At 44.0% G+C, this 15,407-nt stretch overlaps 2 protein-coding genes across 11 annotated transcripts in view; one reads left to right on the forward strand and one right to left on the reverse strand.

Annotated features, from left to right (window-relative positions):
• The window catches only part of CDC42BPA (CDC42 binding protein kinase alpha), a 181,289-nt gene extending 171,288 nt beyond the window's left edge, over positions 1-10,001 (forward strand). For 7 of the 9 annotated variants that reach the window (XM_031504271.3, XM_085575877.1, XM_085575878.1 and 4 more), the window contains 3 exons: positions 2,925-3,042; positions 3,761-3,918; positions 5,137-5,877. In XM_031504271.3, the coding sequence (XP_031360131.1) occupies positions 2,925-3,042; positions 3,761-3,918; positions 5,137-5,268 (408 nt within the window). In that variant the 3' untranslated portion in view covers positions 5,269-5,877. Of the gene's footprint in view, positions 1-2,924; positions 3,043-3,760; positions 3,919-5,136 lie in introns of all 9 variants that reach the window. The other 2 variants (XM_085575882.1, XM_021537008.4) reach the window with 1 other exon arrangement.
• A 2,859-nt stretch (positions 10,002-12,860) lies between these two features.
• The window catches only part of COQ8A (coenzyme Q8A), a 42,772-nt gene continuing 40,225 nt past the window's right edge, over positions 12,861-15,407 (reverse strand). For both annotated transcript variants that reach the window (XM_021537004.4, XM_077781917.2), the window contains 2 exons: positions 14,706-14,792; positions 12,861-14,213 (listed from right to left, as the gene is read on the reverse strand). In XM_021537004.4, coding sequence (XP_021392679.1) covers positions 13,920-14,213; positions 14,706-14,792 — 381 coding nt within the window. In that variant the 3' untranslated portion in view covers positions 12,861-13,919. The remainder of the gene's footprint in view (positions 14,214-14,705; positions 14,793-15,407) is intronic.

Consider the following 15,407-nt stretch of genomic DNA (forward strand, 5'->3'; position numbering starts at 1 on the left):
AAATAGGCTTTTAGAGTCTGTCATATTATTTCATGGAGGAGTTGAAAGCTGAGTTTTATAGTGTGGTGAACAGGCCAGTACTTTAAAGCAAAAACCCCAAAACAAGACCAAGCAGTGCGATGGACAGAGAAACAGAAGCAGAGTAGTTCCTGTGGGTGCTGTACCTGTCCAGTCAGACCCTGTCCCTCATCCCAGTGCTGGAGATGCCCAGGGAGCTGGAGCAGGAGCAGAGGCTCTGTAACACTGGCAGTGATTGCACCCAGAGCTCCATTCTCCAGCTAGAATGGGATGCAGTGAACTAACCTAGGCCTCTCACCCTGTTTCCCAGTGATTCACTTTGCTCAGCAGCAGCTTCTCTGCTGCTGCTTCTGCCCCCACTTCTTTCATCTTCCTCCATTTGGTCCAGCAGTGGGGATGAATTTTCCTACCAGGATTTGAATTGTTGCTCAAAATGAGGGGTTTTTGTCTCTCTAAAGCAAGCTCAGGTTTCCTTTTGTTTTCTGTGTTTTTAACCTGCTGCGTTGTGCTGCTTTGTAACTACCGCTAATAACCGCCATTTATTTTCCTTTCAATCCCCTTCCTGCATCATGTGCACAGCACTTCCAGGAGGTTTGGTCTAAAATGCCAGCATCCCTGGCATGTGCTTATTTTATTTTTAGAACAAAGAACAATGAAAGATTTGCTTTGTGGAGAGACTTTCTACAAGGAATTACATGGACATTGCGAACTGAGATCACGAAAAATAATAATTTTTAGAGCACACTGTTAAAACAAATGAGTCTTCTTTGTGCACCCACCCATTCCCTCCTTCCCCTGGATGCCTGTATGTTGTCTGCTCAGTCACTGTGAATGAGGTTAATCACCTTATCATTAAACATAATTGTTCTCTTTACAAAAGGAACCTCTATAGGTTTATAGCAGCCTTGCAGCCCCAGTGTACTAACCCCAGTGCACACGTGCTAAAGCCAGTGCTGCACTTGGCTTTCCTTTCCTTCTCAAAACACAGCAGTAACTCATCCCTCAGCCCGTCAGCTGCTTTGTGTATTGTCAGCAGAGTGAGCCTCCATGGTCTAGGTACAGCTAGGATGCTCAAACTCTGCAGCTCATTTTATTGCATGGGGGGGAAAGCAGGAGCTCAGTATTTTGTACTACAAAGTAGGTTGGTTATTCACATATAAAAAAGAAAAAATAAGAGGGGAAGCTAAGCAAGAGACAGCAATATAATCCCACAAATAATTTAAGAGACTGTTTCAAGCCTTTAGTTATAAATCCTCATGGTGTAGCAGTGGAAGAAGGGAGAAGTAAAAAGGGCTTTTTCATTGGTAAGGTCTCTGATTCTCTTTTGCTGGTGTTTGTGAGAGATCTGAAAACAGATGAGAGATTTTAATTCTTATTTGCTGCACATTAAAAATCAGCCATTTCTGGCACCCTGGGAGAATGAAAAGCCAAGGGTTGCCTGTAAGATCAAAGGGGCCTGTCAGAGCAATGATTATTCCAAGGATCATTGTAAGACTGGATTTGGCAGCAGGTTGGTAAAATATATCTGATGAAGTCTGACCTGTATAAAATCTGTTTCTTACAAAACCTCAATTTAATTACCTATTTTAAAATACAGATAGAGACACGGGTAGTACAAAGGTTCTCTTAGAATATCCTTGTGGGGGTAGAATTTTTGTTCTGGTCTGAAATTTTCATTAACACCCTAATTTAAAGAAGCACTGCAATTGCAGCTATTGTTTTATATATGGCTACTTCTTCTCACTGTGAGGATGGGGAAATCATTAAACATAAATAGGATGAAACAAACAGTTATTGCTGAGAGGGGCAGCTGTAGAGGTTAAAGGAAGTAATTCTTCAAGCTACCTGCATTTCTTTCACATTGTGCATCTATGAAGGTTCCCTGAACCTAATGCCAGTTAATGGTATTGGCTTAATAGTGCAAATCACACTCTGTTGATGAGCAGGATGATGTCTCATATTTAGCCAGAGCTGAAATGACACACATAGGCAAGTCCCTCTGGGCTAGAAAGCCAGTTCATACACAGAGAGAGGGGCTGAATAATCTGAGAAATCTTCTCCCCTAAGGTCCATTCTAGGTTAACAGATGCAGAAATAAAATCTCCCAGAACTCACTTCAAAGTGAGTGCTTTTCACCTTCTTTTAAAGACAACTTGTGTTTGAGGAACTGCCATATCAAGTAGGGAAGTTGTGGTTTATCTCCTCAGTAAAGGACCACTTCAGTCCAGTAACTGATCAATTTAGAAAATTACACTGTAACTCTCAAGATTCAAAACAGGAGCAATAATCAAAATATGTAGAAAAACACTGGCATGTGCTCTGGTCCTCCTTTTTGTACAGGCTGGGAACAGGAAGCTGCTTCTCACTTTGGCTCAACTAGGGTAGGTTTGGAGGGATGCTGTTAACACCTTTGGAATTCCATAAGTAATTGCTATACAGATTGATTCACTATCTATTCATAACTCTGCAAACATTAGGGATTAACCTGGATATTGTATCAACTTATACAATCACAGCACAAGCAATGGCATCAAAGAGAAATTGTAATGAGATCCGTAGAAGCTTCAGAAAGAAGGTGTTATGCAGTGTAACTTGAATATATCTACAGCAGCTTTATTAGGCTTGCAAGCCATCCTTTGAGGGAAATTCCAGAATTATTCCATGTATTCTTTCAGTTGCCTGCATATGTCCATGTAATTCAGCACTTCACTGCCGCGTTGCGTGTGCTGCCAGTCTCTGCACTAAACTGCAGAATATTATTTTGCAATTTTTGCTGACTTGCTGCCCAGATACTCAGCTCTGGTAAGGTTGGGGGTTTCATGTGTTTTGGGGCCTTAAAACACAGAATTGCAAGGTTGAGCCAGCAGTGGATAAGTGAACGTGTCGTGTGTGTGTGTGCATTTCAGAACCTTCGGCCCCAGGAGAGCCGGACGGTGTTCAGCGGCTCCGTCAGCATCCCGTCAATCACCAAATCCCGCACGGAGCCGGGACGATCCATGAGCGCGAGCAGCGGGTTAGCAGCACGTAAGCAAACAGAGCTCTTTTGCTTTGGGGGCTGGGCACAAGTGTTTCAGGGAAAGGGCTAACTGCAGTTGCTTCTGCCTATGCTGGATGAGGATTTTCCAAAGTGATGGCTGACTGTGCTGCTGCCGAGGGCCAGGAGAGCATTTTAGTCTTGCTTTCAAAGGAGTACGTGAATAAGCAGGTAGTGCTTTTGAGAGTCCTACATTTGTAATTGTCAGGTTTTTTAAATTGATGTTAGAATTCAAATTGCACTCTTAGCCTTGGGGCTGCTTTGCTCCTGCTCAAGTGTTTTAAATCAGTGCCAAGTTGTTCGCAAGCTCCATGGTTATTAATTTTGTTGCCGAATTGTGTGTAGCTCTTGCCACTATTGCAAAGATAAAGCAGTAGAGAACTGGGTGCTGGAATGGAAGAGTGGCGTTGCATTGAAAGAGGCCACTGGAATTAGGCAGCCACCACAGCTGTTTCTACAGCTGCCACCTTTGTTGGCAGCATGGTGACTGGGTAAAGTGTTCTTACACTGACAGGTGTAAGATGGCCAAGGGACAATCTGACTGCACAATCCACAAGAACTGCAGCAGCCAAAATAAAAGCCCGCACAGTCTGTGAACCATGAGCTTGGGACATGCTGCAGAAAAGCAGAATAAGCCAGAGAAACAGTTGAACAAGTTCCTGGTGTGTTGAGTGGGGTCTGTAGCACAGTTTGGTTCCCCTGTTGCAGGATCGTCTGCACAGAACGGCAGCGCTTTGCGCAGGGAGTTCTCGGGAGGGAGCTACGGAGCCAAGCGCCAGCCCATGGCCTCGCCCTCAGACGGGTCCCTGTCCTCAGGGGGCCTGGACCAAGGCAGCGATGCACCCACAAGGGACTATGAGCGAGAGGTGAGTGGCTGCAGGAGGAGGAGAAGCTTTAGGGGTGTGGATAAAGGTGAGGCAGTTCAATCCTGTCATGGGGTTGGCTACAACTCTGGGAGTCGATGTCAGTGGAGAGATGGATTTCCTGTACTTCAAGCTAGAACAGACTTTGATCAAAGTGTCAACGCTGGTCCTGGTATTTAAGATGCAGAAAAAGCTCTCTGCATTCCTGACCTGGAGATGTGTGGGTAGCAAGGCTCCCCCAAATACAGGCCCAGCAGAGTAACAGCTTGATAGTGGCATATCACAGCTTGAAGTGCTGATACTCCTTTTGGCCTTTATGTGCAAAAGAGATTATTATTTTGAAATTTTTGGTGACTTGCTGCCCAGATACTCAGCTCTGGTAAGGTTGGGGGTTCAGAAAAATTCATAAGCTATCTTGGCAACTATTTCACAGGAGGTGTTTTGTACTCAGAAGTTAACAAGGTAATTTAAGAATTATAATTTCATTTAGAGCAGGAACTGGATTTAATAATTTCTATTCTGTACAGTCAGGACTGTCATTATGATAGGACTGAAATCCTGTCTAGTGCTAAACTCAGTCCCTCCAGCTAAGAATGTTTTACATGGGAGGTTTCAACCTGAAGCTGGCCTGCAAAACTTCCCCAACCCATTTCCTTACGGAGGAGTATGAAAATGAGAGGTCACATAGGCTTCTTATGGTACTGGATATGTCCTGCCAGCTGAAGCTGAAAGGCAGCTGTCAGCCCAAATTCAGGCTTAGAGTTGCAGTCTGCTGTACTTTGGAAGATCCAAGTAACTCAATAGGATGTTTGAACTGATATCCTGGGGCTGACATACAAGAGGGAGCTGTGATGAAGCCACAAAGATTTCTCATTTTAGTGCAAGAGTATAATCTGTGAAAAGGCAGGAGCTTTTGTAGCTTCACAGGCAGCCTGAAGCTGCACACTCTGCTGGCCAAGCAGCCCTTGACAACACATGGACTTCCAGAATCCCACTGGTGCTGTGTCCTTATGTCGGTATCACTTATGCCTGCAGAAAGCAGAGTGACCTGACCACTTAATCTCAGGTCTCCTTGGAAATTGTGAGCAAAAAAGATCCCTCAGTATTTTTGGACGCAAGCAAGATCTGCAGAGGCCTTTGAATCCAGCCACTGTTGCTGAGCCACTTTCAAACTTGCTATCATGTTACTTACTAGTGTTCTTGTGTGTCTCTGGGCTGCAGGACTCTGACTCTCCAAGACACTCAACAGCATCGAACAGCTCCAACCTCAGCAGCCCTCCCAGCCCAGTTTCTCCTCACAAGACCAAGAGCCTCTCCCTGGAGAGCTCTGACCACGTGAGTTGGGACTCATGAACTGCTTCAGCATTCAGATTTGGCATCACATCAGCTTGCTGTCCCCATGGCTGTCCCCTTCACTTGCTCCAGTTGTCACCGTCATCCTCCTAACCCTCCCCATTCCCCTTCGGAAAAGGATCTGGGAGTGGGGTACAGAGGAAGGTGAAAGCTGGTCGCCTTCAGCACCGTTCGACATTGCCTCACCTCCCCAGATCTGACAGCAGCAAATGAGCAAAGCTAGGGTGTTGGTAAATATCAGATGCTGTAGATTTGTATTAGTATTGGTTTCATTTTTGTGGTTACAGCTGCTTCATTTTTAAAGACGTATTTATCCCACTCCCCTTCCACTTCCCAAAAGGTAGCATAAGTAGACCAGACCAGTATCAACAAGAGAAAATTCAGAGGGATTTTGTTTTCATACAATAGCTCATTGTACTGTACAAAAGTAGCACAGAGACCCTTTCCCCTCCATGGGGAATGATCAGTATGTCAGAGGCACATAAAAGCTTTCAGCCACCACGTTTGAATGTCAATCTGATTGTTGCCAGCAAATCCTTATTGATTAAAATGATGCATATTTTACTACAGTACAGAGTTTAAATAAATAACGCAGATGTTAGAGTAAAATACGTATGTATATATTCAAAGAAAAAAAAGCATTGTGTATGCAGCAGAAGATGGATGCTTATTTAAGAAAGCCTTTAATTTAAGATTTGTGTTGTCCCTGTTTTCATGCTCGGTGATTTACAGACTCGGAGGCCTGGCTAAAACCTCCCGCAGGACAGAGATTCCGTGTGCGCAGCGCTCATTGCACTGCCGGGACAGCCCCTGCAGTGCTCTCACAACACTTCTCTCCTTCTGGCCGTAGCAGAACTGAAGCTGTAATTCCTGTTTTTCTCATAGTCCCCATCCTCTTCAGAAACCACAGCAGTTTTCAGCAAGGCCCTGCCCCAGCAGCCATGGGTGCTGGTCAGCCCGGCGGCTGCCCTGGTTCTGTGTGTGCCACCTGTGAGCTGGAGCCTTGCAGCAGCTACAGGAGAGGTCCTTCAGGCAGCAAGGGAGTTCAATGCAGCTGGATTCAGTAGGAAAACTGTTTCCCTGGGTCAGCCTTTGAGCAGGTTTAGCTCAGAAGGGAACAGTCTTCCACATCTCCTTGACCATCCCTAAGCAGCAAACTCTTACTGTCATTACCAAATACTGGTTGCTAATACACATCAGCCAAACGAGTGCCCTTAGCCCAAAGCTGGCCTTGGCTGGCTTTGCTGTCACTGTAGCAACAAAGAACCTTGAAGACTGACCTCACACTGTTCACACTGTGGTAGTCAGAGAATGCCTGGTGACCCACAACTGCTGCACTGGCAAGGTTGGTTTTCCTCTGCCCCCTACCTGTGCTGTGAGTTTGTGCAATGTGCAGTTGTTTCTATGTGCTCACCTGCTGTTTGGTTCCAAAAGCAGGGCAGGTTGGAGGGCAGGAAGTATTGCAGTGGAAGGCAGAGCCCGCTGAAGCTGGAAAAATAAATAAAAAGCTGAAGTGGTCACCCAGTCGACAGAATAAATGAAAAACTGATACACAGATGTATGGTAAGAGGAAGATGTCTCTTCTCTTTAGTTAGCAAGGCAGATTGTGCTTTTCATTCGGGATGAGCCTCTCTTCCCAGTAGTGTTGTTGCTGTCTTCATACTATGACCATACTCAAACACATAAGGGCTTTTTGTATTTAGAATATTGGGGTTTGTGGGTTTCGGAAACTTGTTATGGCTCTCATTAAACCATTCTGTATTCTTGCAGTCAGCAGTTATGTAGAGTTTCACCCACACAGAGGTGTTTGGAGTTTTGCAGTTTCTGCCTTCCCTAATAGAAGTTGTAGGTAAGTTCAAACCATGTACAGTAATTTCCAGGTATGATCTAAATGTGACATAGGGAATAAGACACAGATCATCTAATCCATTTAATCATGCTGGGTCTCCTAGGTAAGATTTCTCTTTCACTCTGAATCAAGAGGCTTATCCAAGTTTAAACTCATTCAGTGTTATTTTGGGACAGGAATTCAAGCAATTATTTTAGAAGCCATCATATCAAAAGCCTGTCTCTCTCCTGTTTGGGTATTTCAGAGTAGCAAGCTGGTTGTGTTGTTAGTTTTCACTTCAAACCTACTATTTTTGCAAGTCTGGCATTTGAAATTAAAAGCTTTAGCAAAGAGCAAAGCATCTGAAAGTAATTCCTCCCAGAAAAGTTTGTGTATTTCTGAGGGATAGATAGGCAGGGCGTTACTGGCATTATTGAAATTCCACATCAGCTTATTTTTAAAGGCTGCATATTGCTTCAAGTATAGCCACTGCTTTTTCCCCACAATTCCCTTGTTTTGGTGAAGCATGTCCACACACTTTTCAAAGCCTTTGCAGACTAGTTTTGTATTTACTGTATGTTGTATTTAAATAATAATCTTACTTTGATGTTGAGAGAAAGCATTTAAACAGTAGTCATTAAAGACAGAGCAGCCTGCATGGCAGTCCCCTGAGAGAGGGTCACAGGATCATTTTCCATGGACTTTATTTTTTCACAGCTGTGCTAAAGCTCTATCTGAAAAAGGAACCTGAAGAGCCACCACACAGCAAACAATCAAATTGAGTAAACCCCTGTGTTTGCTCTGTTCCAGTGCCTGCAGTCTATTGATACCAACCCCTGGCATTTTCAGGCAGAGCATAGGTCAGCTGTGTTCCAACACTAAGCTCAGAGGATGAGAGCTCCACAGGCCCACGCTGTTTGTGCACTACAATGTCCAAGCCTCAGCAGTCTTCTCTAGGATTTATTTAATCATTAGTTTGGTCCTGTGCATTCTTATACATGTCTCTTCAGAAGAGAAACAGCAACTGTTCTCTCAGTTGAAAAGCAAATGACCACATCACTTATTTGAAAAGAGAAAAATTGTCCTAGGACTTAAATAGTTTTATATATTTGGGGACCATTTGGTTACAGACTCAGTTTGAAACCACACTCATCTCTTTTTGTTGGTATGCATACTGCAGCTGAGCTTTCTAAAGACTCATTGGGCTAGGAAAAGTAACTTGGTCATTTGAACTGTAAGACTCTTGACTGGTATCTCCAAGGCAGTTGTCTCCTGAGGTTTAATGTTTGCTCCTTTGCACTGTAGCACTGCTTCAACTTCACAGGTCGAGGGCTGCATTTTGTTCTGGGAGCTTAAAATCTCCCCCTAAATTCCTGACTGTGGCACACGTTCTCTGTACATAGGATGTGTAGCTAGCTGGTTTTATTTCCTTTTGGCTGAGACTGAAGGTGTTTGTTTGCATTTTTGACAGTGCTTGAACAGATGAGTTGTTGGGGTTTTGCCTTTTTTTTCTCTCTTTTGGCAACATGGCAACAAGGATCTGAACAGATTCAGGCAGCTACTAAGGATTCCAGGTTACAGGATGGAATAGGTTTGGTAAATAGTTTTCCCCTGCACGTGTGCACACACAGGTATGTGGCTTCCTCCCACATTTCATAAACCCAAAAACAGGGTTACAGTACTCTCTTCTCTCTTGCCTTTGGCCTGTAGAAGACAGCTGGTATTTTCAAAAAAACATTCCTGAGACTGTGGTGAAGTAGTTGCTTCTTTTCCCCCTCCATTAATTGCTGTGGCTTGTTATGAATATGCATTTTGCCCATTTAAATGAGTTTCAAAACTGAGTCAGGAATGTTCTCTCTTTGATTTGATTCTGACAAGTTACAACCCAGGTGTGTTATTCTCAGGTATATGGCAGAGGGAAGTTAAGGGTCTTGCCATACCAAAAAAGTCCAAAAAGCATAGTTTTATTTATAGAAATGTAGTTTATGTGCGCCCAACTGGTTCACAGTGTGTCAGCCCTTCCAAACAGAACAGTTGGATCATTAACACTGAAACAGATTCTGGCCCCGTGTTGTACTGCATGGCCAGACCCTGAATGACAGGACAAACATACTCTTGGGTGGAAAAAAGTTTTCCATTTTATGAATGCTGTTTAATTTTAAATGAATGCGTTAAGGGTAAAACTTACTGAAGTGCAAGTACCCACAGCTCCTGAGCCTTAGTCTGAGAATCAAAGTGGCACATAGCAATTCCTGCTGTGGGTTCTTTTGTTAAACAAGTTCCATGGAGGAAATGGGACAATTTCTGCACTAACACGAAGTGTTAGCACCCTTCTGTGCACTTTGTGTTCACAGTTTATTTGATAAGCACCCCCAGAGGCCGCTCTGCTGCAGGCTTTCCAGTCTGAATTCCAACTCCTCTCATTCCAGCCGCAGCTCAGTGCAACCTATTTTCATTCTCCATTTGAGACAGTCATCTACAGGGAAGAAATCCACAAACAAACCAGTGTTGCTATACCTGCCTTTTTATGTATGACAGTTTCATATCATTTATTTTTAAAATATGTTTTTTAGGTTTTTCATTGTAATATTATTGTACAGTTTTGCATGGCATAGATGTAATCACTTTTTTGTTTTAGAGTATAAAAGCTGACAAGTGTGCGTGTGGGGGAAAGATTCTGCTTTTTGCCTCTTCTCACTCTTTTGTTTAATGCCCTCAGTGTTGTAGGGGACATTGTAAGAGATTCTCTGCTACAGAACAATGATGTAGATTCTTTTGCACAGAAATATTTAAGGTGGAACAGTCAAAAATGTAAAAATGACTTACCACCAATATTTTATGTTGGTAACACACTTAATATTAACCGACTTTGATGTATTGCAATAAAACAGGGAACTGTTAGAAATGTAGATGTTCTGTCTTCTTTTCCCACCTTCCCCCATTAAGCTTTGAGGAAGCAATGGAAAGGGGAATGATGGTGCTCTTGAAGATACAACATGCTGGTTTTAACACATTTGCACAAGTGCACAGTGGGAAGAAAAGGAGTATGTGAGAAAATCTATTTCCCTTTAACAGCTTTCAGAAAAAATAACCAGATCCTTTTAAAAATACAAAATCAAAGTCCCTGAATACTTTGTTATATTGAACTAAAGTTTTCCTGACCTTTTTCTTGGGTCAGCTGTGATAAGCTAAGAAATAAGTAGTTACAGTTGTAGTCAGTGTTTTTTGTGTTCCTCCTTCATTTTTAGTTATATATCAAATATTTCAGCTCTCTTAGTGTTAGAAGCTGAATTGTTAGTTAGTTCTGAGCTACCACCATCACACTGGCCTTGGTGCACCTTTAAATACATCTCAGAATACCTGTGCAGTTTTGCATGTGCCCTGACCCTTTCCTGTCATCCACCCATTCCTCACAAGCCTGGAATTTCTCCCGTACCACAGAGTGTTGGTACATCTTCCTCTCCATTCATTCCCCTGTTGGTGCAATGTTGGAAATGGCCTCATTGGGCCTGGGGAAGTTTAGATTAGATACTTGGAGAAATTTCTTCACAGGAAAGCATGTGAAATACGGGAACAGGTTGCTCAGGGAAGTGGTGGAGTCACCATCCCTGGAAGTGTTCAAAGGATGTGTGGATATGGCACTTAAGGTCATGTTTTAATGGTGAACAAGGCAATGCTGGATTCAGGGTTGGTTTTGATGATCTTTGAGGTCTTTTCCAACCTCAGTGATTTTGAGTAAGTCCTGGCTTTGGCACCTGCTTCAGTGACCCCCCTGCAGCAGAAATATAGGACTGGGCTGTCACTCATCCCTCACTGCCAGCAGTGCCAGCCTGGGCATTCTTCCATTTCAAAATCCTGCCAGGACCAGGCACTGTGATTCCCACTTCTTCTAAGGCCTTAGGCTGCCTTACTCCTGCCCCTCTGTTTTGGTCAAAATGTTTACTTTCTCAGCCCTTCACTCCCGTTCACGTGGATTTAAGCCCATGGCTCATCCCGTTGAGGCAGCTGCTGTAGCTCTGGGACAGACCCTGGTTCCTGTGCTCTGACTTTTCAATCAGTGCTTTATTTCTGATTTCCCAGGGGTCCAGTTGCACATCACAGCTGTGAATGTCTTGGGAAAAGACCTTGTAGTGTCAGGGATTTGGGTATTAGAAAAGCAGAAACTGAACTGCATGTTCACCTCCTGTTCTGCTCCTCAGCATTCACTTTCTGTTTTGATGCAGCAGCCAGGTTGACTAACGAAAGAAGGTAGGAAAATCACTGCTACCAGAGGTAGCCTCAGTCTCGATGCTTTAGAATGGAAAATCACTGTCATTAGAGAGGCAGCTTTAATCTGCAGCTTGCCCTGCGCAAAGAAGAAATGTTTTCAGAAGAGATTTTTCTAGACCATAGAAGCTTCCTGCAGCATAGAAACAGCCACATCCTCAACCCTGCAGCACAGTTCAAGCAAATGCAGTGGCTGGCACAGATCAAGTGTTCCTGCCCACTGTACAATGTCACAACTTCTCTGACTTCAAGCCAGAGTTTCTAGCTCAGTTTTCTTTGCGGCTGTTCCTCTGACATGCAATTCCTCCTGTCACCAATCTCTCTGGACAAAGCTACAGCCATTATTAATGCTTTCAGAGCATACCAAAAGGTTGGGAGAATTAGTGACTGAGAGCTCTAATTATCTCTCCTAATAAAGTAACATCTCAGCTTCTGCGAGTTGCTGCCCTTTTGCAAATGCAAAACAACTCCACTGTTCAGCTGGATGTCATTCCTAAACACTCTTGGGAAGGGGAATATTTGTCAGGAGTTGAACACACTTGCCCCAGCATGATATACACAAGATCTGGGCTCACATGGACAAGTGGAAAAGTGAACTGCAATGCTCCAGCTTACTCTGCTGCTTTTGCAAGTTCTCTGAACGTGCTGGCCTTGAATCTTCAGTTTCAGAAAATGTGCTCTGAAACTCATCTAATTCCCTTGTCAGCTTTTTATAGTTTGTTTTTTAAACTTTAATATAAGCATTTAACAGCTCAAACAACTCTGCTGTTTTTACAGCTACAAGGTCTAGATCCAAAGGAGAAAAACTAAACAATGTCTACCAGAACTCAAAACAAGGAAAGTTACTGTAACTTCATGTACTGATAAACTGTTTGATGCAAAACTATTACTTCACTGAACAGCAGAGGTAACTCTTCTCAAAAGGTTAACAATAATCTGACTGGTATTTTGAACTGAACTGCACTGCTGCATCTTGTTCAACAAAGTCTTAAATGAAGTGGCTTATAAGTTGATGGCTTTGGAATAAATATAATACCATAACCCGTTTTCCTATTTCTCAGAGGTCCCTCCGGACAGAGACCATTTATTCACTTACCTGTTTGCTCCCTCTGAAGTGTCAGCTGTCAGGATTTCACACATGCTGAAGTGTAAGATTAGGCAACCTGAGCATTCCCGGCCTCTGTTACTGAGTAGAACCAGCTGAGCCTGATGGTAAATAAATGCCTGGCACTTACCAGATAAGAGCACCAGCCTTATGAGCACCAGGTAAGCCTCAACTCCAACAGCCTCTCCTTCACAAGTGCAGGAAAGGCAAAGAGACTTGTGTTCAGGAGACTGCTAACAATGATTAAACCAAGGAAGATTAAAAACAAAGTAAATTACCAAGAATTTTCATGAACAGGCTTCAGCGTCTGCTGAGCTGCTGTTTATCCCCCAGAACAGGACACTGCTCACTTGAGATGACACACCAGAAGATGACACGGCCACAGGCAGCAGGCCCACCGCACAAGCACTTGTTTATTGACATCAGGAAGTCATACAGGTACAGGCTTTGTACAAAAACCTACAAAAGTCAATTTCCTAGCTTGACTCCAAGAGTTTAAAACTGTGCGTCTGATTTGAACTGTGTGACATTTCAGCTGGAGCTGCTCAGAGGCAGGACATTGTTTGCCTTGCTGCAAGTTCTGCCTTACACACAGAGGGTCTTAATCAGGAGTCCAGCAAGCAGTGGGTGTCAGAGTTGTAGCTTATCTAACTTGCCCTCAGGAAAGCTGATACCTACCAGACAGTGCTGAATCCCACTATTTGTGCTGAGATATAGCTCTGCTGATTACATGTTTGACTCCCAGAACTGAGATGGGTTGTGAGAGTGTGCACGTGTGTGTGTTTAAGAGACTGGCATTCAATTCTCAGACTTTTAAAATATTTCCTATGTTTAGCTTGCAAGCCAAAAATAGGCAGAAAGCATAAAACTTCTACTTACACGCCCCTTGCATAAAACCAGTATCAGTAGAATCCAGGAGGGTTCTCAGACTGCCACCACTTGACTTACAAACACATGGGGGAGGTGCTGGATGTGTCTGTGGTAGGGAACACCTTGGTATTTCAATCTCTAAATTCACAGTATGAAAACTACTTGAATTCCACCTCAGCTTGAAAGAGGGAAGGTTTTTAAAAAACAATTTGTGGACAATTACAAATAGGTTTCAATATTAAATTCTGCTCTCATCCTCCTTCCCCTGCTTGTTACAAAACCGTCTCAATATGCAGCCATCATCACAATGTTACAAATGCATTCAAGGTAGTCAGCTGGTGCCTTGAAGCAGCACAGAAGCACTCAGAGTTTCCTGCAAGCTGTGGGCTGTGCTGGCAGTCCAGGCAGGACAGACAGAGCAGGAAAGAGCAGCTTTGTCCTCGTGGAATGCACACTTGGCTTCCAGGACATGGGGCTGCTGCATCTCAAGAGGATGGAGAGCTGGGGAGCAACGCAGGGGAGGCTTAGAACGCTCTCTGCAAGACTCAGCCGAACCAGGCCCTCACAACAAGTTCGTTCTTACTACTCCTCTGGCTTCTTGCCCCTCCTGCTCCAGTATTTGCTATATACCTCTTGGAACATGTTTTTGCAGGGAATTTTGGCCTTCAGTTTGGTGCAGATCAGGAAAGAGCCACTCATCTTCCGATGAAGAGAGTAGGTCTCCTCTGGCGGGGGGATGAGCCGATGCTTCAGCATGATTGGGATTAAACCATGGATCTTTACAGTGGTGCTTTGGTTGCCAAAATCAAAAGGCTCCTCAGATGCAAAAGCCTCTCCCAGGATGAGGACAGCATTTAAGTGGGCATCTTCCATTTCCTGTCCAAAAGGAAAGAGAAGAGGGATAAGTAACACCATTAACCATGACAACTACCAAGGACAAAAAGAAATGCTAGTGCTAACAGCAACAGCTCAGAAGAAATAGCCCTGTCCATGACAAAGGGAACCTCTAGCCCCCAGCAAGACTGAGGAACATTTAGTTCATACAGTTTTGAGCAACTAAACCTTCCAGAAGACCATCTTCCCAGTCATGAAACTTCAGGAATTGTCATAAGCTGCAGGGTCTTCCACAGGGAGAGAAAGGACAGTGGTTTTGGGGCTAGCTGTATCCTCATTACTTTTCCTGCTCCCAAAAGGAAGTGAGAACAAAAGCCAACAAAAGCCACAACCTTTTTTATCCTCCTCCCTCATGCTTATCAAAAGGGCTTTTGGACAGACACTTTTACCACATCAAGAAATTTGGGGAATTTCACAGATCTGCAATCACCTTATCTGTGGCCAACACCAAAATCAGACACTTCTGCTCCATACCTTGATTTCATAGCCAGTGAGGAATTTCATCTCAATGGATTTCTTCAGTACTTTCTCTCTGTCCATGTCAGCAGCTGCCTTGATTACCTGAGAAGGAAGAATACTTTCAGGAGAGCAAAGAGAGGACTGAACAACAGGACTGCTGCACAGGCCACAGGAACACACATCAACACCACCCACCTGCTCACTTCCTTGCCTCTGCCCTCTCTTCCGGGGCCTGCATTCTGGGCACATTAAGGGCTACTGGCTGAAAGATCCACCTCTTCCCAACAGGGCTACACATGGCCCAGAGAACATAAGGGACAGCCAAAAAAGCTTCACAAATAGTCAGCCCCTCCCCCAAAGAAATAGCAGAGCCAGCTGTGAGCAGCTTTGGGTGGCAGCTGCTGGCCCTGGCAGCTCAGTTACCACGTGCAGAACATGGTGATCACAAAGGAAGCACGTTCAGCTTCACATCAATTTATCTGTCTGTGGAAAAGCTGGAAATCTCAAGAAGAGATGGGGAACAAGCAATTCCCGCATATCCTCATATAAAAATCACAGAAGTGTGAGTGATCTGATACACCCTGCTGCCCAAGGCCCCCAGCAAGTATCACTGCAGTTCACTTTTGTGAACATCCCACCTCAGAGAGCCAGCAGCTTGCAGCACATATGCAGACAGCCATGGCAAGGGATGAAACATGAACAGAGACAGCTCTCTTG

Source organism: Lonchura striata, chromosome 3 (genome assembly GCF_050655825.1).
Source record: "Lonchura striata isolate lonStrDom1 chromosome 3, ASM5065582v1, whole genome shotgun sequence".
In the NCBI taxonomy this organism is placed as follows: Eukaryota; Metazoa; Chordata; class Aves; order Passeriformes; family Estrildidae; genus Lonchura; species Lonchura striata.